At 43.7% G+C, this 20,878-nt stretch overlaps 2 protein-coding genes across 6 annotated transcripts in view; one reads left to right on the top strand and one right to left on the bottom strand.

Annotated features, from left to right (window-relative positions):
- The window catches only part of LOC310689957 (uncharacterized protein), a 621,685-nt gene that overhangs the window by 202,160 nt on the left and 398,647 nt on the right, over window positions 1-20,878 (bottom strand). The window lies entirely within an intron of this gene.
- The window catches only part of NGLY1 (N-glycanase 1), a 26,819-nt gene extending 5,941 nt beyond the window's left edge, over window positions 1-20,878 (top strand). Inside the window, exons 1-11 of one of the 2 annotated variants that reach the window (XM_083468311.1) lie at window positions 1,720-1,834; window positions 3,336-3,558; window positions 5,689-5,851; window positions 7,574-7,793; window positions 9,155-9,276; window positions 9,621-9,766; window positions 10,644-10,754; window positions 12,395-12,559; window positions 15,088-15,273; window positions 16,219-16,396; window positions 19,957-20,878. In XM_083468311.1, coding sequence (XP_083324437.1) covers window positions 3,454-3,558; window positions 5,689-5,851; window positions 7,574-7,793; window positions 9,155-9,276; window positions 9,621-9,766; window positions 10,644-10,754; window positions 12,395-12,559; window positions 15,088-15,273; window positions 16,219-16,396; window positions 19,957-20,129 — 1,569 coding nt within the window. In that variant the 5' untranslated portion in view covers window positions 1,720-1,834; window positions 3,336-3,453 and the 3' untranslated portion in view covers window positions 20,130-20,878. Of the gene's footprint in view, window positions 1-1,719; window positions 1,835-3,335; window positions 3,559-5,688; window positions 5,852-7,573; window positions 7,794-9,154; window positions 9,277-9,620; window positions 9,767-10,643; window positions 10,755-12,394; window positions 12,560-15,087; window positions 15,274-16,218; window positions 16,397-19,956 lie in introns of those variants that run through there. The other variant, XM_083468312.1, reaches the window with a different exon arrangement.

Raw genomic sequence — 20,878 nt, 5'->3', positions numbered from 1 at the left:
AAAAACAGTGGTGGTAGCAGTGATGATAATAATTGTGGTGATTATGATAGTGATAGCATGAATACACACAGGTGTGTGTCACACCTGAGTTTCAGCCTGAGACTCGAAGTGACATTGGTTCATGTTCTAACCATAGGAACATAGAAACCTTGTACCAGCCTGGACACAAAGGTTGTTGAGCTGCTCTCTCTTTTTTGCCAAAGTTGTTGAGCTGCTTTTGAGGGAAATCGGCAAAAGCGACACTGCCGACATGGGTTGCCATACGTCTAGATTTTCTCAGACATTTTGACAATTTCTGCCTGGACATTGCTCCCGGCTGCTGTATTCCGGGTATGTTCAGGAAATTCCGGGTACAGTGGTATCTCGGTTTATGAACTTAAGCCATTCCGGAAGTCCGTTCTTAAAGCGAAACCGTTCTTAAACTGAGGCGCACTTTCCCTAATGAGGCCTCCCGCCGTCGGTGCCCTTCCACTGTTCGGCTTCCATTCTTAGACTGAGGTAAAGTTCTCAAACCAAGAAACTATTTCCATTTGTGTGGAGTTTGTAAACCAAATCGTTCTTAAACCGGACTGTTCTTAAACCGAGGTACCACTGTAGATGACACCCCTAGGACAGCTCAGTTGGTTAGAGCATGGTGCTGATAATGCCAAGGTTGCAGGTTTGATCCCCATATGGGATAGCTGCATTGCAGGGGGTTGGACTAGATCAGGCATAGGCAAACTCGGCCCTCCAGTTGTTTTGGGACTATAACTCCCATCACCCCTGACCACTGGTTCTGTTAGCTAGGGATGATGGGAGTTGTAGTCCCAAAACATCTGGAGGGCTGAGTTTGCCTATGCCTGGACTAGATCACCAGGATCCCTTCCAACTCTACAATTCTATGATTCTAAGTCAGACCATTGGTTCCTCTAGCTTGGTATGGCCTACATTGATTGTCAGCAGGACCTCAGGTTTTCAGGCTTTGACCCTCCGTTTCCATTGTGCAAAATCGTAACAGTGGCTTGCTGTACAGAGTTACTGAGAGCATAAGCAATAAAAGACCTGAAAAGATCTTTTGAAACTTTTTTATTTTTATTTTTAAATAGTAAATTTTATTAGTATTTTCCACACAACAACAAAACGAAAAATAACAATACACAAAACACAAAAACGAGCATATGAAAAACAAATCCAAATCTTACAAATTAATAATATAAACACTCAAAAGGAAAACATTGACTTCCACCAATCCCACAGCACCTCCTTTACCTCTCATTGTATCTTTCTGTTTTCCTTATCATCTCATTCCTAGCATCTAGATATAAATCCCTGTTTCTTATCCTTTCACTTCACAAGGTTATTCCAGACTCAGCCAGATTTCTGTCCTCGAACCTTGGCTTTTAAGGAATTCATTTAGGCACTCCCATTCCTTTTTCACTTTTTGGTTTTTATCTTATTATATCTGTCAATTTGGCTAATTCTAAATATTCCGAAAGCTTACATAACCATTCTTTTGAAACTTAATTTGCTACATAAACAATTGAGGGTAGCACATGTGAATTGTGAATCTGCCCAACACCACTGTAGACACCAAAAAGTCCTTTTGGGATAAGACCAGTGTGCTGCAGGAAGCCGTAGCTGAAATGCGAGAGCAGTGTTCCAGGTTGCTTAATCGGATTAAAACACTGTTTTGTAAGTAACTTGAAAGCAATCCTTACATTTTTGTTTTAAATCTATCAGACACCCAAATGAGGAAAAATATCAGTCTATTCGGATTGAAAACCAAGCCTTTTTCACTAGATTGTTGCCTGTCAGAGGAGCTGTTGAATGTCCTTTTGAAATGGGGTTTGAAGAGGTGAGTACCGTATTTTTTGCCCCATAAGACGCACCGACCCATAAGACGCACCTAGTTTTTTGGGGGGGAAATAAAGGAAAAAAAATTTATTTCCCCCCCAGGTGCGCTGCGCTACACCAGGAGCTTGGGGCGTGCGGAGCTCAGCGCGCCCCAAGCTTCTGCGTGCCGGCAAGGTCTCCGCTAGCGTGGGAGAGCCGGGCGCCTCTCCCAGGGCTAGCGGACCCCTGCACTAATCCAGAAGCTTGGGGCGAGCTGAGCTCAGCGCGCCCCAAGCCTCTGCGTGCGTGCAAGCAGTCCGCTAGCCTTGGGAGAGCCGCGGGGCTCTCCCAGGGCTAGCGGATCGCTGCGCTACACCAGGAGCTTGGGGCGTGCTGAGCTCAGCGCGCCCCAAGCTTCTAGGTGCGCGCAAGCAGTCCGAAGCACGGGGAGCCCGAAGCACGGGGAGCCCGAAGCACAGGCTGCCGCCCCAAGCCTCGCGCACCCGGTGGGACCTCCTGCCGGGAGCGCGAGGCTTGCAGGCATTCGCCCCATAAGACGCACCCCGATTTCCCCTTCATTTTTGGAGGGGAAAAAGTGTGTCTTATGGGGCGAAAAATACGGTACCTTCAGATGGGACATTTTCATGTAAAACCACCTTTCCCAACCTCGTGCCCTCCAGATGTTTTGAATCCTTCTGGTGGGTCCCTTACTGTGAGAAATGCAATTACAGGGAACCAGGCAGAGGGCCTTTTCAACAGCGGCGCCGGCCCTGTGGAATGCCCTCCCATCAGATGTCAAGGAAACAAAGAACTACTGTTAGCAACTTTTAGAAGACATTTGATGTTTTGTTATGTTTTTGTATGTGTTGGAAGCTGCCCTGAGTGGCTGCAACCCAGCCAGATGGGTGAGGTGGTATTATTATTAATATTATCATGATCATTACACATTTGGCACTCTTTCCCCCTTCAGACTTTACCCTGATGTATGAACAGTGTGTGAGCAGGGCCAGAGCAGGATATTACAGTGTACCCTCTGGTTACGGATTTAATTCATTCCAGGGGTCCGTGCGCACCCCTAAAAATCCGTAACCAGAGGCGCCGCTTCTGTGCGCGCACACGGCACAATAGAGTGCTTCTGTGCATGTGCGCACGGCGAAACCCAGAAGAATACACTTCTGGGTTTGCCACGTTCGTAACTTGAAAGTTACGTATCCAGAGCAGTACGTAACCAGAGGGTCCACTGTGTATCTGAATCATATGGTCACTAACTCAAACAGGGCCGTGGGTTGTTTCTTCAGGGATGAGAAAGCACTAAGGACTGCAATCCCATATCCTTCGCCATAGGAGTAATCCCCACTAAAGTCCGTGGAACTTGTATGAGTAGATATGCCTAGGATTGTGCTGTAAATAATTCAGTCCAGGTGCAAAGCCAAGTGGAGGTGCTAGTGCTGGTTTTTGTTTTGTTTTGTTTGTTTTTTTGCATCTCAATACAGAAGACTTGACTTTTGTAACTACCATTTCAGGGGGGAAACCTGTCTCGTTTTTCCTAAGGACGACACATCGATTAAGCAGCTGCACAAAATCCGAGACCTAATTACTGGGGAGAGAAATATTTGATTGAATGGATCGCATACAACCGAAATGTCAAGATCCTCTAGAAGAGTAACAGACATGCAGCCTGTTGCACACCGGCCATCGAGAACTCTTGATTCCAGTCAGGACCCAACAGCTCAGCCTGCTGTCATGGTAACCACTTCCGAACTCTGTTATGTTGAACAAGGAAATAGTATGTGTAAATTTAAGTTTCACCCTCGAGCTGAGTTCTTTAATTCATGTAGCAACTCTTGGGAACCAGTGTGGTGTAGTGGTTAGGAGCGATAGACTCGTAATCTGGGGAGCCGGGTTCGCGTCCCCGCTCCTCCACATGCAGCTGCTGGGTGACCTTGGGCTAGTCACACTTCTCTGAAGTCTCTCAGCCCCACTCACCTCACAGAGTGCTTGTTGTGGGGGAGGAAGGGAAAGGAGATTGTTAGCCACTTTGAGACTCCTTCAGGTAGTGATAAAGCAGGATATCAAATCCAAACTCCTCTTCTTCTTCTTGGGAACAGTTTTCGCCTCTCCGTCTGTGAAATGCCAATAGTTATATATTGCGTCAGACATTGAGATTGGGGGGAAACCACCTTGTGAGCCAAATTGTGACCCCTTAATTTGGCCTGTAGCCCAGAGGTTCTTCATTCCTGATGTAGACACACACTGAAATCACTCATTTTGTTGCATGATTGTACCTTGGTGCGTGTTGCTGAGTGTACATATGCAGATGCTACTTACCTCTCGATCAGGTGTGAGGAACCTTTGGCACTCTGGATGTCACACAACTACAATTCCCATCATTCCTGGCCATTCTCACTGGGGCTCACGAGAACTGTCGTTCAGCAGCATCTGGTGGGCCAAAGGTTACCCATATCTACTCTAGATAAATGGGGAGTCTCCAGCTTTCTGACCTCACATAGAAGGAAACTTAAGACAAGGGTCGCTGAGTTTTATTAGGTTTCACCAGGAGGGAAAAGAGAGAGAAATACAACAAGTTTTTATTTAATATGTAACGAAATAAAGTCACACTCAGGCTGGAGAACATGGGGCATTTTGTGATTCTTCCCATGTGTTGTAAAGTCCAGATTCAGAAAGTCTGTCGCTGAAACCAAAGCATACCTGGTTTGGAGTTACAAATGCTTTGTTTTGCTTTCTCTTCCAACTGAAAGAGGCCCCAACTCATACCATGGGGTGAGTCACTTCCAGATCTTGAGGGGCCAGGCACGGTCTCTGATGATTCCCCACTCTTGAGTACTCTTAATGAGAGCCCTGACTGGCATCAAGTTGTGCTTCCCAAAGGGACAGACATCAAGAAGGCTGTGTCTTGTTTGCCTTGTATTTGACCATGATTGACGGTTCCAGTAATCCAGTAAATGTCCCTGCGTTTCACTTGGCTCAGATCTGGGCCTGCTGCTTGGACTATATTAGAACCACACTTTGAGCAGTAATATTTGTCACTGCCTGTACGTGGGTCGGCTTTTGTGCGCATTCAACCTTTAATCCAGGGATGGGGAACATGAGGCCCACTCAATGTTGGTCTGCAGTTCCTCTCTGCCATGACCATGGGCCATCCTGACTGGGACTGGTGAGAGTTGGGAGTCCAACAGCAGGTGGAAGCTTTCCCCATTCCTGTTTTTAACCTCTCATTCTCCACACCAGTCTTCTTCATACACATATGGACCATGATCAAGGAGACCCAGCAGAACCACTTGGCATTTCTCCTGCCTTAACAGAAGGCCCATTTCAGGACTAAAGGAAGCAATTACCTGGTTTGTCTCCATTTTTAAAAAAAAGTTATGCTTTTGCAGAAGCCAGAGGAAAGGGGTGGCAGGTCTTTCCTGCCCCCACCCTGCTTCCCGGAGTGCTCAATAAGCCTCTCCCAAGTGTTGGAACTTCTGAATGGGATGGGCTTCTGAATGGAATGGGATGTGGGGTAGTAGGAATGTGGATTGCGAAAAAATGGGCAAAAACTGCTTTACTGCTTTTGGCTATCAGCTCTCTCCCTCAGATCCCCCCCCCCAAAAAAACACAGCACATCCTATTCAGGGGACCCCCTGTATGTCAAGAATGGTGTTTGGGGGTGCTGCCAGCAGAGGAGAGGTTAGGAAAGTCATGTTCTACTTACCTCCTTTTGGTGCTTCTCTAGATTCCAGTTCTCAGTAGATTGTGCTCCTCATTCCCATGTGAATATACTTCTTTATACCATTTAGAAGAACAAATGACCAGAACTTGTTAAAAAATCTGTTTGAGGCAACTGAAACGAGACATTTCCACCCCCCATTTCAGACATTTGAATCAATCTTCTTGAAGACACTTCAATCAAACTTTCTGCATGTAATGGTATATGAGAACCCTAGTTTACAAAAGAAAGCCTTGGCTTGCATCCCAATCCAAGAACTGAGCAGGAATGCTCATGAAAAGCTGATCCAAGCAAGGAAAATGGACAGAGGTAATAAGTTAGATATGATTTGGAAACATGACGATATTAACTAGAGCATTTGTGTACAAGTAGGCGTATTTCTATCAATGTACAAAATTAGACAGAAGGGGAAGCATTTCAGAATTAGCAGCTGCCAAGTATGGGGCATTGATGAGGTTTTTCTTTAAGAATATTACAGTGGTACCTCTGGTTACGTACGTAATTCGTTGTAGAGGTCCGTTCTTAACCTGAAACCGTACTTAACCTGAGGTACCACTTTAGCTAATGGGGCCTCCTGTTGCCGCCGCACGATTTCTGTTCTCATCCTGAGGTAAAGTTCGTAACCCGAGGTACTACTTCCGGGTTAGCGGAGTCTGTAACCCGAAGTGTTTGTAACCCGAGGTACCACTGTATTTTACATCTAAAATAAATACTGCCCCAATTCCTCAAATTCATATGCTGTTAAGAATTAATGTTTAGCATCTGTGTAGACCGAAAACAAAGAATTGATTTGATGTTGATTCCATCACCGTTGACTTGATCCTCTTTAAGCAGCTCCCTTTTTGTCATTGGCCTGGTTCACATGTTATGCCTAGCCAAATGTTGGCTTAGCACAAACAGTGTGGGCTCCCATAGAGCTTCTAAATAAACCCTTCGTTCTTCCCCGGTTCTTTTTGCTGCTGTGCTAGGTCAGGTTTGTCTTAGCTTGTCAAAACATGGGCTCTGCTATTGAGCTACAGCCCTTTCTCTCCCCAGGTGCATCTCCCACTTCAGGTACCTAATTTGTGTCTTTAGAAAACCAGTAATACAGGTGAAACATGAAAAATTAGAATATCATGGTCATCACAATTACAACAAATAAAGGCTTGACATATCTCGCTTTGCATGTCATGAGTCTATCTCATATATTACCGTATTTTTTGCACCATAACACTCACTTTTTTCCTCCTAGGAAGTAAGGGGAAATGTCTGTGCGTGTTATGGAGCGAATGCCTGCGGGTGGCGGGGGGGGGGGGGATCTGCTGCAGTCGTGAGCAGAGGATCCGTGGTTCCCCTTCCTTCCCTCCTCCGTGGTTACAAAGCATGGATCCACATGGATCCTCAGGATTTTTGCACTGGGCTACTCCAAACTTACTGTCAGATCACATGTCTGTGGCCACAGCATGAACCACAAAAATCATATATCCACTATTTCGTTTAGAATATTTTTTTTTTCTTGTTTTCCTCCTCTAAAAACTATGTGCGTGTTATGGTCTGGTGCGTGTTATAGAGCGAAAAATACGGTAGTTTCACCTTTTAAGTTGAATTACTGAAATAAGTGAACTTTTCCACGATATTCTAATTTTTCGAGTTTCACCTGTACTTTCAAGTTCTATACCAGGTTTGTTGTCAAATGATTTGCCACGATTATTTCCCTGTCCTCACTGGGAAATTGCTCCCGATTTCTGGTCTGCTTAGGCTGCAGTCCTGTGCATGCTTGCCTGGGAGTAAACACCAGTAACTTTCTTCTTAGTGAACATTCCTGGGATTGCACTATTATAGCAAGCCTGGATAGCTCAGTTGGTTGGAGCGTGGTGCTGATAATGCCACAGTTGCAGGTTTGATCCCCGTATAGGACAACAACATGTTTCAGCATTGCAGGGGGTTGGACTAGATGATCCACAGGGTCCCTCCCAACTGTACAGTTCTGTGATTCTGTGAATTAGATATTCACATGCTCCATTGTAATTGCTTTTATTTTAATTTTTACAGGGCATGCATTGAACGAACAGGACATACTGTTGCTGGAACTCCTGAACTGGTTTAAATGTGATTTTTTCCAGTGGGTAAATAACCTTCCGTGCAGCAAGTGTGGGGGCCAGACAGAATCTAAAGAAAATTTGTCGCCTAGCGAAGACGATCTGAGATGGGATGCGAGTAGGGTTGAAAATCACTTCTGTAACCATTGCCAATTCAGTAACCGGTTTCCAAGGTTTGTATAGGACGTAGGTGGCTTAACAATTCAATCTGTGTTTGAAACTGTACGCTCAGTACAGTCGTATCTTGATTCCCGAACGCCTTGGTACTCGGGACGCTTTGACTCCCGAACGCCGAAAACCCGGAAGTTAGTGTTCCAGTTTTCGAATGCTTTTCAGAAGCCAAACGTCCCACGCAGCTTCTGATTGAGTGTAGAAAGCTCCTGCAGCCAATCGGAAGCCGTGCCTTGGTTTTTCAAATGGTTTCAGGAGTTGAACGGCCTCCCAGAATGGATTAAGTTCGAGAACCAAGTTTCCACTGTATGTTTTTGGAAGCCACTTTTTCACTTATTTATTTACAAATCCCTTATATAGCAGGTGAGAACGATAGTGCCCTTTGAAGCAGTACCATGAAGATACTCGTAGTCCTGCTTTCTGTTTTGCTGACAGGTAGCATAGAAGAATGGATTTGTCACTCAACTCCCTTCAAGCCCAGCCAGCTTAAACAATGATCATGAGTGATGGTAGTTGTAGAACCTTTGGCCCTTCTAGGTGTTGCTGTACTACAACTCCCATGATCCCCAGCAAGCCTGGCTAATGTCCAGGAATGATGGGAGCTGTAGATCAGAAACAGAGGGCTGACCAGAGCTTCAACCACCCATTATAAGATAGGTTCAGAAGCACTGTCGTCATTCAGATATCCCATGTTTCAGAAATTTGCGGGCGGCAGTTGAGATTAAACCCCCTGTAGTCTGAATAAATGCAAAATATCAGTATACCAAAGTTAGTTCTGTCGGCTGTGCTTTCAGCAGAGATTGTAAGATGGGATGTCCTTGTTCAGCAGTTACCGTATTTTTCCGGGTATAAGACTAGGGTTTTTTTACTAAAAAAAAATGTTTAAAAGGGGGGTAGTCTTATACATGGGGACATTCTCCCCCCCCCCCATTTTCTTAATTTTGAGTCCCCCAAAATAGGAGGTGTCTTATACACGGGGGGCGTGTCATACACGGAAAAATACAGTACTCAGTTTGATAGCAGGTAGGGATTGGGGGATTTAAAGCAGGGGCTAGATCATGGAAGAAGCCTATATATTACCTCTTTATTTATTACATTTGTATATTGCTTCAACGTCACTGCACTCTAGGTAGTTCCACAAATTAAAATGATGGTTTACATTTTTGATGCAAAAACGATAGGGAGGGAAGTGGGGGGGAATGGGACAAATTCAAGACCCATGACCACTGTGAAGGAGTTCTAACTAGTGTATTTTAATAATGTAGCATTTCAAAATGTTGGCAGCTTATGATAATGGTTTTAGGTATTCGTGGCAATGACAGCAAACCCCCCCCCCCTTTTTTAAAATAAAAAATGTGCACAGGTACAACAATCCCGAGAAACTTCTGGAAACTAGGCGTGGCCGTTGCGGAGAATGGTCCAACTGCTTCACCCTCTTCTGCAGAGCTGTGGGCTTTGAAGCAAGATATATTTGGGATGCAACAGGTATCGTTACAACTCTTTCTCTCTGTGTAGTGAGCCAGTGTGGTGGAGTGGTTAAGAGCGGTGGACTCGTAATCTGGTGAACCGGGTTCGCTTCCCCGCTCCTCCACATGCAGCTGCTGGGTGACCTTGGGCTAGTCACACTTCTCTGAAGTCTCTCAGCCCCACTCACCTCACAGAGTGTTTGTTGTGGGGGAGGAAGGGAAAGGAGATTGTTAGCCGCTTTGAGACTCCTTCGGGTAGTGATAAAGCGGGATATCAAATCCAAACTCTTCTTACAGTTTCCTGAGATGGAGGAGGTGCCTTTACAATGTTGGTTACTTTCCTCTGGCTTTTATCTCCTGCAGATCATGTGTGGACCGAAGTTTATTCCTCATCCCAGCAGAGATGGCTTCACTGTGACCCTTGTGAAAACGTCTGTGACAAACCCCTCCTCTATGAGATGGGCTGGGGGAAAAAGCTCTCCTACATTATTGCATTCTCTAAAGACGAGGTAGGGGAGGCGGTGTGGGTTTGAAATAAAGGCAATGCTCGCAAGGGAAAGTTTTCCCTTTAGGCATGTTTAAAGCAGTTCAATCATTTCTTGACAAAGGAAAAAGGAGCTTTTTCCTGGAGTAGTTCTGATATTGCAGCGCGTGAAACTTTGAGCTACTTCATAGCCAGTGTGGTGGGCTGGTTGGAAGGTCAGACTAAAAGGTAAAGGGACCTCTGGACGGTTCAGTCCAGTGAAAGGCGACTATGGGGTTGCGGCGCTCATCTCGCTTTCAGGCCGAGGGAGCCGGTGTTTGTCCGAAGACAGCATTCCGGGTCATGTGGCCAGCATGACTAGACCGCTTCTGCTGCAATGGGACACCGTGACAGAAACCAGGGCACATGGAAACTCTGTTTACCTTCCCGCCACAGCGGTACCTGTTTATCTACTTGCACTGGCATGCTTTCGAACTGCTAGGTTGGCAGGAACTGGGACAGAGCAACAGCAGCTCACCCCATCATGGGGATTCAAACTGCCAACCTTCCAATCAGCAAGCCCAAGAGGCTCAGTAGTTTAGATCACAGCGCCACCCGCGTCCCTACTATCAGGGGCTATATTCTCCCCTCAAATCAGAGGAAGGTCAGACTAGGCCCTGGAAGACAGGTTGAAATCCCTGTTCAGCCATGAAGCTCGCTTGCGGCCCTCACCAGCACTCAGGAACCTACTTCGCAGTTTTTTTTTTATAATATGCAGATGCAGAGACCCCTGTATGCCTCCATCTTGACTTCCTTGGAGCAGGGAGCGGGGATATGAGATATGTATATAATAAAAAAATCAAATCCTGTATGTAATACTGCGTAATTCCCCCCCCCCTTCTTTTTCAACTCATGTTTTTCAGGTTGTTGATGTCACCTGGCGCTACTCTTGTAAACATGAAGACCTGCTCCCACGGAGGACCCAGGTCAAAGAAGCAGTGCTACGAGAAACCATCAATAACCTTAATAAAGTGGTGGGTCGCTTTATTTTAGCAGGCTGGTTAAAATTGCACAAGTATTGCAACGTAAGCTGCCCTTGAATTGGGGACTCAGTCAATCAGTAAATTTTTGTTGTTTATAGCCAATGGCCATCACAATACAATATAAGCACAAATCTCACGACTACAGAACGAAAGATGTTACATGCACCAGACCAAGACAAATCTACAGTGTCTCCCGTGTTGCAGTTCAAAGTTGTTAATAGAGCAACGTGTTGTGAAATTTTGTTCCTGCTTTTTTTATTATCAATTGGGGGGGGATGACTTTTTATGTGGTTGGAATGACAGTTTGAATCCCCGTGACGGGGTGAACTCCTGTTGCTCTGTCCCAGCTCCTGCCAACCTAGCAGTTCAAAAGCACTCCAGTGCAAGTAGATAAATAGGTACTGCTGTGGCGGGAAGGTAAATGGCGTTTCCGTGCGCTCTGGTTTCCGTCACAGTGTTCCGTTGCACCAGAAGTGGTTTAGTCCTGCTGGCCACATGACCTGGAAAGCTGTCTGTGGACAAACGCTAGCTCCTTTGGCCTGAAAGCAAGATGAGCACTGCAACCCCATAGTCGCCTTTGACTGGACTTAACTGTCCAGGGCTCCTTTACCTTACCTTACTAGGTGTGCCTCACTCACCACTGCAACCTGTGGCAGGTGCCTATGAACCACTTGGTATTTTAACATTCTCACAGTGCCCCACAATGTCGTGTCACTGGGAAATTGCAACAATTTGAGAACGGCATTTCCAAACTTCCTGACACTGCTCAGGAAACCTTCCGAGGGGCAGAGGTGAATGGGCTGCTTTCAGATGTCTTCTAAAAGTTGTCTAGTTCTTTATCTCCTTGACATCTGATGGGAGGGCGTTCCACAGGGAGGTTGCAGGTCCTGACTCTGCCATAAAAGAAATGGATGTTTTGTTTTGTAGGATTATCAGCAACAACAGCAAAAGCGAACACACCTTCCAAATATTTTGTTGTTTTTATACTATTGCTTTCAACTCTTTCTGAATTGTACATTGAAGGGACCATCTTTGCCATATATAAATAGAATTGTTTGAGGCTTACATGAATTGTGACTGGTGTACTGTGGCTTGAATTAGGCCTTTCATTTTAACGTGTGAGGCTCTGCAGGGGAAAAGTGTCCTTCATTTGGGAATCTATCACCTTTCCACTTACGCATTAGGTTAATCACCGTATCAAGACCAATGCTATCAGGACAGTAAATTATGCGGAACAAAATAATTGATCCAGGCATTATCCTTCCTCGAATTTTCTCTCTTATGTAATAAAATGTTAGAGCTCAGCAGAACGCAGTGAGTTGGAATAAGATATACAAACCCTGTAAATCCAAAAGTTAATTTCCAAGTAAATTATAAAGATTTGATACTGGTCCAAAGCAGTGTGAAAAAGGTTTCAACCTACTTTCCTGTTGCTTTTATGTTCAAACAATGCAATAATACAATTTTATGTGTACCATGGTTATCTGGCCCATCTGCAGTGGTTTCTGACATTCAAAGAGATTGTATTGACACAAATGATTTGCATTTTTTAAAAAATTGTTACTCCAGGGAGAGTGGTAATACAGTTGAAATTAATTTTATTTTTTTATTATTGCTTTCTGAAATCACAGAGACAGCAGTCTTTGACGGAAGGAAGGAGAAGGGAGCTCTTAGAAAGAATAATTGTGGAGCTTGTTGAGTTCATTTCTCCTAAAACCCCTAAGCCGGGAGAACTTGGCGGAAGGGTATCAGGATCAGTGGCTTGGAGAGTCGCCAGAGGTGAAATTGCTTTGGAGGTATTTAATGCATCGATTGGTGATCATTTTAGAATTCTTAGTTTATGGTCCAGTTGCAGCTTATTGACTTTAGGGCCCCAGTCCAGAGAAATTTAATCATGCTATAATTAGTCATGAGTTACTTGTCCTATTGATTTCAACGTAGTGATAGTAATATTTGTTTTAGCCATTATTGAGAACAAGAAGAACCCGAACGCCCACTGATCTATATATAGATGGAAGCAATCAAAAGTAAAGCAGGTAACTTGTTAGGATAAAAGTAATAATTCACTCCAAAATTTGTTGTCAGCTGTCCCAATTACATCTGCTCCGGGCAATCAAAATAGATTTGTTTTGTGGATATCAAAGCAAAAGTGCTAGGTTTTTGGTTTTATCCTTTGACTGAAGGATTAATGGTGGCATTTTATCCTTGTATAGCAGGGTATTGCCCTACTACTACTACTACTACTACTACTACTACTAATAATAATAATAATAATAATAATAATAATTTATTATTTTTACCCCATCCATCTGGCTGGGTTTCCCAGCCACTCTGGGTGGCTCCCAACAGAATATTAAAAACACAATAAAGCATCAAACATCAAAAACTTCCCTAAACAGGGCTGCGTTCACATGTCTTCTAAAAGTCAGATAGTTGTTTATTTCCTTGACACCTGGTGGGAGGGTGTTCCACAGGGCGGGCGCCACTACCAAGAAGGCCCTCTGCCTGGTTCCCTGTAACCTCACTTCTCGCAGTGAGAGAACCGCCAGAAGGCCCTCTGAGCTGGACCTTCTACAAGAGCTCTATCCCGCTTTTTTAATTGTCCCCAAGGCAACTTACAAGAGATAATAATTGCACTCATAGAGCCCAAACGCCTAGAGCCCACAGCTGTTAGTCACTTGCTTGAGGGATGGGGCCTGAGCAATCTGCCCTTCAACTCTGCAGTCCTAGGACAACTTGTCCATCCTGGCTGATGGATGGGGGCAGATCCATCTCCTCCTTGCCATCATGCCATTTCTGAGAGGCAGAGGCGCAGCCTCCCAATGGCCCTTGGCATGTTTTTCTTCCACCTTAATCTCATTGACTTTATGAAGATTAGATACCAAGGTATATGTATGTCTCTGATTCCTTCGTATGCCCCCTGGTATCTCCAGAGCTCCCCTTTCACATTTCAGGCATAGCAAAACTATCCTAGACAAGACAATTTACTCTGCAAATGTTGCGTTCTCCCTCCTCCTATTTAACATCTAGTGTTGACTGCTGCATAGGATATAGAAGTGATACAGTTACAGTCATACTTTGGTTCTTGAACGCCTTGGTATTCGAACGTTTTGGCTCCCGAACACCAAAAACCCGGAAGGAAATGTTCCGGTTTTCAAACGTTTTTTGGAAGCCGAACGTCTGATGCGGCTTCCACTTGAGTGCAGGAAGCTCCTGCAACCAATCAGAAGCCGCAGCTTTGTTTTCGAACCATTTCAGGAGTCGAACGGACTCCCGGAATGGATTAAGTTCTAGAGCCAAGGTTCCACTGTATTACTCAGAGGGTTTTGGGTCTGTTAATTTATTTTCACTACATACACTTTGTATACATTTTTACTGACCGAACCCTCTTGCAGTTTAAAACGGTGGTGTACCATCTAAGGTATACGATTCAAGCGAAAGAAAGGAATGGGGAGGAAAGAGGGGTATAATGGAAAATGGTGGTATCAATTTTGTCATGTTGTTACATAATGATCTCATGTACAGAGGGGGCAGTTCTGGAAAGGAGCCCAATGCCCAACTGAAGCAATGAAGAAGTCATTGCTTCCTCTTCTCCCTCACTGAGGTGGCCCACGTGAACAGCTGCTAACATGTGACAGTTCTGGGAGAAGATAAACTAGGTTTGCTCCATTATTAAGCCAAACCGCCTTGTTGGTTTCTGAAGATGGTAAATCAGGCAAGAAGATTGCTTTCACAATCTTCTTATTCTTCTCCGGGCAAGAACTCAAATTGTGTCAGGAATTCGCCTGGCAACAAGTCATTTCTCATGTGATTGTTTCTTTGACCCTGGCATCATTTTGCTGGTTATTTTGGCCCTCGCCGTTAGATTGATCAGGATGAGGTTAAGGGGAAAGTACACTGAATAACAGGAAATATAATGGGTCAACTCGGGTGATCAGTTTTCAGAGATACAGTCATACCTTATGTTACGTCCACTTCAAGTTGTGTGTTTTCATCTTGTGTCCCACGGCAACCTGGAAGTACCGGAATGGGTTACTTTCGGGTTTTGTCACTCACACATGTGCAGAAACACCAAATCACGCTGCACACCTGCACAAACATGGCACTTCGAGTTGTGGGCTTTTCACGTTATGGACGGGTTATGGACGGGCCTCTGGAAAGGATCCCGTCCGTAACACGAGGTACCACTGTATCTCTGAAGTCACCCCTAGAATATACTTGCATATATATGTGTGCATGTGTCTGTGGCAGATATTTGTTATAAGTAATTAGGGGGCTAATAAATATCTAATGAAAACCTAATTTGTACCTTTGGTCATAATAGAGCAAAGAAAGAATTTTTATTCCAACTGGAAAAGAGAAGGCCTCTAAGCTTCTCCACCTTAGGTACAATATAGTAGAAGATTGTTACACACGGATATCCAATAATAATGAAAAGATTAGTGGATGGGAAAAAGGAGTATGGAGGATGGACTCTATGTGGAGAAAGGTTGAATCAGACTGGAAAATGGTGAGTATTGTACCAAGGAAAGTTATTTTATAAAATTTACTCGTTCTAAGTGTAATCATCTTGAAGCTGCAAGGTTTTTTTGTTTTGTTTTTTTGCTTCTGTGGATTTTTGTGTGTTCAGCTTGAGTTGGTAAATATTAATGTCCAGCTTCAGTTAAGATTGCCGGATGACCAGAGTAGCTGGGAATAAAAAGCAGTGTGTCTTTCAAAGCAGGATGGTAGAATTGGCTGAAGATAACAAATATCTGTTCAGATATTAAACCTTAAGTCTGACATTTCCCATTCAAAAGTGGACTGATACAAGAGCTGCCTGTAAAAAAAGAAATCCTGCCTTTCCAGAAAATTAATTTTTCAGCTTCACAAAAGGGTCTTTACATTATATCTTTTTTCTTCATTGCACACGAGTAGGTAGAATTTCCTAATCCAAAGAGTTACTTTCCCATCTGCAAAGCACCAAAGTATGTCAGTCACCGTGCATTAATGAAGGTCCTGCCAAACTCATTTTCATTTCTAAAGAATCTAAATAACAATTGGAACATAAGCTCACAAACCCAAGGAAAGGAGACTGGCAGATTACAATATGAAGATGAAAACATTTTTAGCATTGGGCATAAACAGCAAATCAATTCCACAATAAAATCAAAATAATGTATGAGAATTCTGCAAAGTATTATTATGTATGTTTCAGTAATGAATTGAGCTATTCATAATTGCTGTTACAAATTTCCAATAATGTATGTTTGCTCCAGAATAAGTCCCATTTTGCCTAAACACACTTGCTAGCTATGGAGTAACTCTCATTGAGTTCAGCGGGATGTTCGTTGAATTAACAGACATATAATTGTCATCAGGTGCATACATAGACTCCTTAGGTTTTGCTTTACAAGATTGTAGCTTTAACAAATATAAGTTTTTTTAGTCATGTATGCATTTTGTTTCTAAATAGGTTTATTTAGCTCGAAAAGAAGGATCATTATCTGGTTACATCTGCTGGAAGTTTGAGTGTGGCTCAGTTGGGCTAAAAATTGACAGCATTTCAGTCAAAACGAGCAGCCAGACATTTCAGAGTGGACAGATAAGGTGGATGCTGCGATCTGGCAACACTGTAGTTGATGTAAACGGAGGCAAGTGTGAAATTCCTCATTTTTTGAAAGTGCACTTGCAAGCAAAGCAAGAGCAATTACGATTAATTTATGTCTATTCTTTTAACTATGCATTATCTTATACTGTTAATAATGCTTATTCATCATCACAACAGCCATGCAAAGTAAGCCATCAGTTCCATTTTACAGACGTGAGACTGAGTGATAATAGCTGGCCCAAGGTCACTAGAAAAGTCAGTGGCTGAAATTGAACTTCGGGTGTTTCTTTCTTACAGTACAATCCTGCCCATCTTCCCTCAGAAGTAAACCCTACTGTTTTCAGTGGGGCTTACTCTTAGGCAAGTGTGGGTAATATTGCATCTCAAAGTAGTACAGTGGTACCTCGGGTTAAGTACTTAATTTGTTCCAGAAGTCCGTTCTTAACCTGAAACTGTTCTTAACCTGAAGCACCACTTTAGCTAATGGGGCCTCCCACTGCTGCTGTGCTGCTGGAGCACGATTTCTGTTCTCATCCTGAAGCAAAGTTCTTAACCCGAGGTACTATTTCTGGGTTAGCGGAGTCTGTAACCTGAAGTGTATCTAACCCGAGGTACCACTGTAATCCTAAACCCACTTATTTGGGAGTGAGCACCATTGGATGCAGTGGGAGCTAAGTTTGATCAAGCATCTATAGGATGCTACTGTTTTTTTCTAGATTTTGTGGATTGAAAAAAGGAACATATACAATTCTGAGCTGCTCTTTGTTGCATATTGGAGCGGTGAGCCTCTCTTCCTCCACCCACCCATCAAGGGCTGCATTCCTTCAATGTGCTCATGGCCATATCGCCTCAGATCCATCTCCCCACACACACTTCTGTCGTTTGCATAGTATTTGCTTTAGTTTCCCCCTCAATGCAAGTTACAGGTGCAGGAGCACAATCGGGACCTGGACCCCACAGCAAGGGCCAAACCATTTAAAGCCCCTTTTCCATCTCCTGGGTTCCCAATCTAGACTGGGTCCCTGCCAGCCAATTTGCTGTACTTCTGTTCTGGTTGTGAAGAAGAGACAACCCTCTTGTCGCAGCTAGCTCGGAAGCCAAGAAAAAGGCCTCATGGGCCAAACGGAAAACCTTAGATCCACATCCGCTGGCCAAAGGTTCCCCTTCCTTGCTTACATAGATGACAGACCTGACAAACAATATAATTTGCTACCCGTTCCATAGAAGCTATTACGCTGATTTCATTTCGTTACAGTGGTGCCTCGCAAGACGAAAAGAATCTGTTCTGTGATTCTCTTCGTCTAGCGGTTTTTTCGTCTTGCGAAGCAAGCCCATTGACGGATTAGCGCTATTAGCGGCTTATCGGATCAGCTGATAAGCGGCTTAGCGGCTTAGAAAAAGGGGGGGAAGGGGGGACTGCAGGAACTCGCAATACATTTTCGTCTTGCGAAGCAAGCCCATAGGAGATTCGTTTTGCGAAGCACCTCCAAAACAGAAAACTCTTTCGTCTAGCGAGTTTTCCGTCTTGCGAGGCATTCGTCTTGCGGGGCACCACTGTATCTGCAAACGGGACTTAGATAAGGCACCCGTTATAGACTGTCTTGTTCATCTCTCCTGTGGTTTTGGCCCATAGGGTTGCTTGTTTTGGGTCTTTATTAGACATGAATCTGGCATCTGGCTGCAAACATTGGATTATTCTGAGGCAGGAGAACTTTTGGTCTCCTGCCATTGGCAAAGCATCATTGAAAGCTGTGGTTGGAACCAGTGCTGTGCGATATATCAATAAATCGTTTGAAACCGGTGTGAAGAGCACATTGTGATAACATTTTTGAGCGTGCAATGTATAGCCAGGGGAGCCTGCCTGCTTGTGCCTTGCTTCCTTCGCAAACGGGCTGCATCCTTCCTTCTTCCTCCTAGTCACTACTCCTGCCCATCCCCATCCTCCACAGCCCAGCCACTGCAAGGGGCGACAACTGGGAAGGAGCATGCAATGCCAGGAACCCACACTCAGAGAAACATCTGTTCAGGGTTTGTTTTCTTTGCAAGTGAAAACTACAAAGGAGGCTGAAGGAGGAACCCAGGAAGAGATACGATAGCAACCGAGGGAGGGAAGGAGCGAGAGGGAGAATGGGGGGGGGGGGCAAAGTTCCCAGGCCACTTAGAAATACACTTTTTTGTGTTATGACCAGCTGACTTAAGCAATAGTCTGGCAACAGCTCCTCTTATCTTGCCCAGCTCAGATCGCTAGGTCTGCTGCTTCCCAAAACTCCTTCCTTTCGGGGGGGGGGGGAGAGAAGGGCATATTGCAAAATAACAATGAAATAATAATAGCAGAGGCAATCAGTCCTTCTAGCAGCTGCCTGCACGACACAAACACCACACCCAACACTCTTTCGCCTCGTCACTCTCCAAAGAAGCATGTCTGTGAAACCTGGTGGAGTCCCATAGGCTCAGATTCCTGACTTGCTCCTGAAGCATCCTTCAGCATTTGTTGGGGGGAAATATTTTTCTTCTCGCCTGGAAATTTCTCTGGGTCCTTGCAGGGGCATGGGGGTGTTATTGAGGTTTGTGTGCGGTATTCAATGAGATAGAAGCAGGAAGGGGCCTGGTGGTGGTGGAAGTGGCAGGGATGATGATGTGGCTGGGTGAAGACCAAAAGACAGGCACCGATTGCTTTGAATTTGTGGCTGGTGGGTATTTTTCACCTAGTATTATCGCCCCTGGAAGCTAGGCAGGCAGATCCTTCCCAGCGATTTTAAAGCACCGCCTTCCCATCGATCGCCCCTCGCAGTGGCTGGGCCTTGTAGAGGGAGGAGTGGGCATGAGTGGGACTGGGCAATTTCAGGTATCATGATGTATCAGTACATCACAATATGTAGCTGCTGATTAATCACAATGTTAAAACAGCCCTAGTTGGAACTGCAGCAACTGAATGAACAAATGAGATTTCCCCTTCAGAACCCTTTTTGACCCTCTTCTGCTCTCTGCTTACCCTCCAAGGGTATATGGGCATTGTTTGGTTTCATAATTCATAATTCTCTTCATCCCCCCTTAAATTCTTTGCATGATTGCACATTAAAGCAGCATGACCGTATTCCTTTAAATGTGCTTGTTTTGCATTTTATAAATTGCTTTCTGTCCTGGAGACAGTGTAGGCCCATCTAACCCATCTCCACCAATCTGGAATAATTTTTGGCATGATTAAAACAACAACACAGACACCAATTTCCAGATGTTTACAATGCAGATCAGATGTACATTACGTATGACCGTGACCTTGGGGGGGGGGTCCAAAGAAGAGAAGTCCTAAGTCAGTTTAAATACTAACATTCAATAAGCCTGTGTCTTGGGCTATACATTGGAACAGGCATCACAAATCCCTACTTGATTTTAGTATATCTAGGATTTTTCCTGAAGCAGATAAAGCATAAAAAACTATGAATAATAAATTAATTTTGACAATGGTCCATACAATTGTCATTAAACAAAAATTAATTTGCAGTGTTTCTTTAACACTATCCTTCTAAAATTATTGTTTTATATTGGTATTTAATACATACTGCTTTTTTAACAAAAAAAAAATTGTCTTTCCCTTCTTTGTAGATAAAAGTCTTCATTCTTATCCTGGTATTTCCAATGTAACAGATGTTATCTTGGAAGCTGAACTAAGTGGAGGGGATGGTGATATTGCATGGCAACACACACAGCTGTTTAGGCAAAGTTTAAATGAAGCTGAGGATTGTTTTGAGATCATTTTAAAATTCAGTGATCTTTGAATATCTAGATAGATATTTACAGAAGACATCTGGATCAAGCAAGGACTTCTGGCACAAAATATAAGAGAAATATATGAACTACGTGAAAACGTCTTGTCTAAAACATTGTATCTTTCTTATGACTGTTGAGAAGAAACAAATTTTGTTAATGTAAAAAATAAATCCTTGAAAACTAGCACCAAATAGTTACATATCAAAGGGAAAAGATGCATCACTTTGCATTTAAAAGGCAAGAGAAATTAAGTCTGCAATTCTATGCACATTTGCTTGAAAGTAAATTCCATTGAACAAAGTAGGAGTTACCTCTGAGTAAACATGCATACTCTTAGGTTGCATATAATTGAAAATTAATATTTTCTTATGTTCAATCTATACTGGAAGGTGTTTTTTTTATTACAACTGAATGAAGATTTTAGCTTCTTTCAACTCTGGATTTTGGAATTTGTTAAAAATGCCTCATGTTATGTTTTATGTCATCTGTTTGCTCATAATTTTATAATAGACAATTTATTGCATTCCTAATATTGAAGTAAGATTATGGAACTGCAGAAAGATTACTAGCTCCTGATATCATTTTTGCTTGAATTTATTAGGCTTTCGGAATTGAAACTTTGTAGACAAAGAGCTAATTTTGATGACTGTTAAGTCTTCCTTAAATCTCCCCAGATGAAATTTTCTATATATAGATATACTAGAACTAAATATTTTGGAGCTTGGTTGGAAAAAATAAAGGTATTGTGTCCCTGAAA

Source organism: Podarcis liolepis (assembly GCF_965112155.1).
Source record: "Podarcis liolepis genome assembly, chromosome: 12".
Taxonomy (NCBI): domain Eukaryota; kingdom Metazoa; phylum Chordata; class Lepidosauria; order Squamata; family Lacertidae; genus Podarcis; species Podarcis liolepis.
This window is presented reverse-complemented; position numbering and strand designations above follow the sequence as displayed.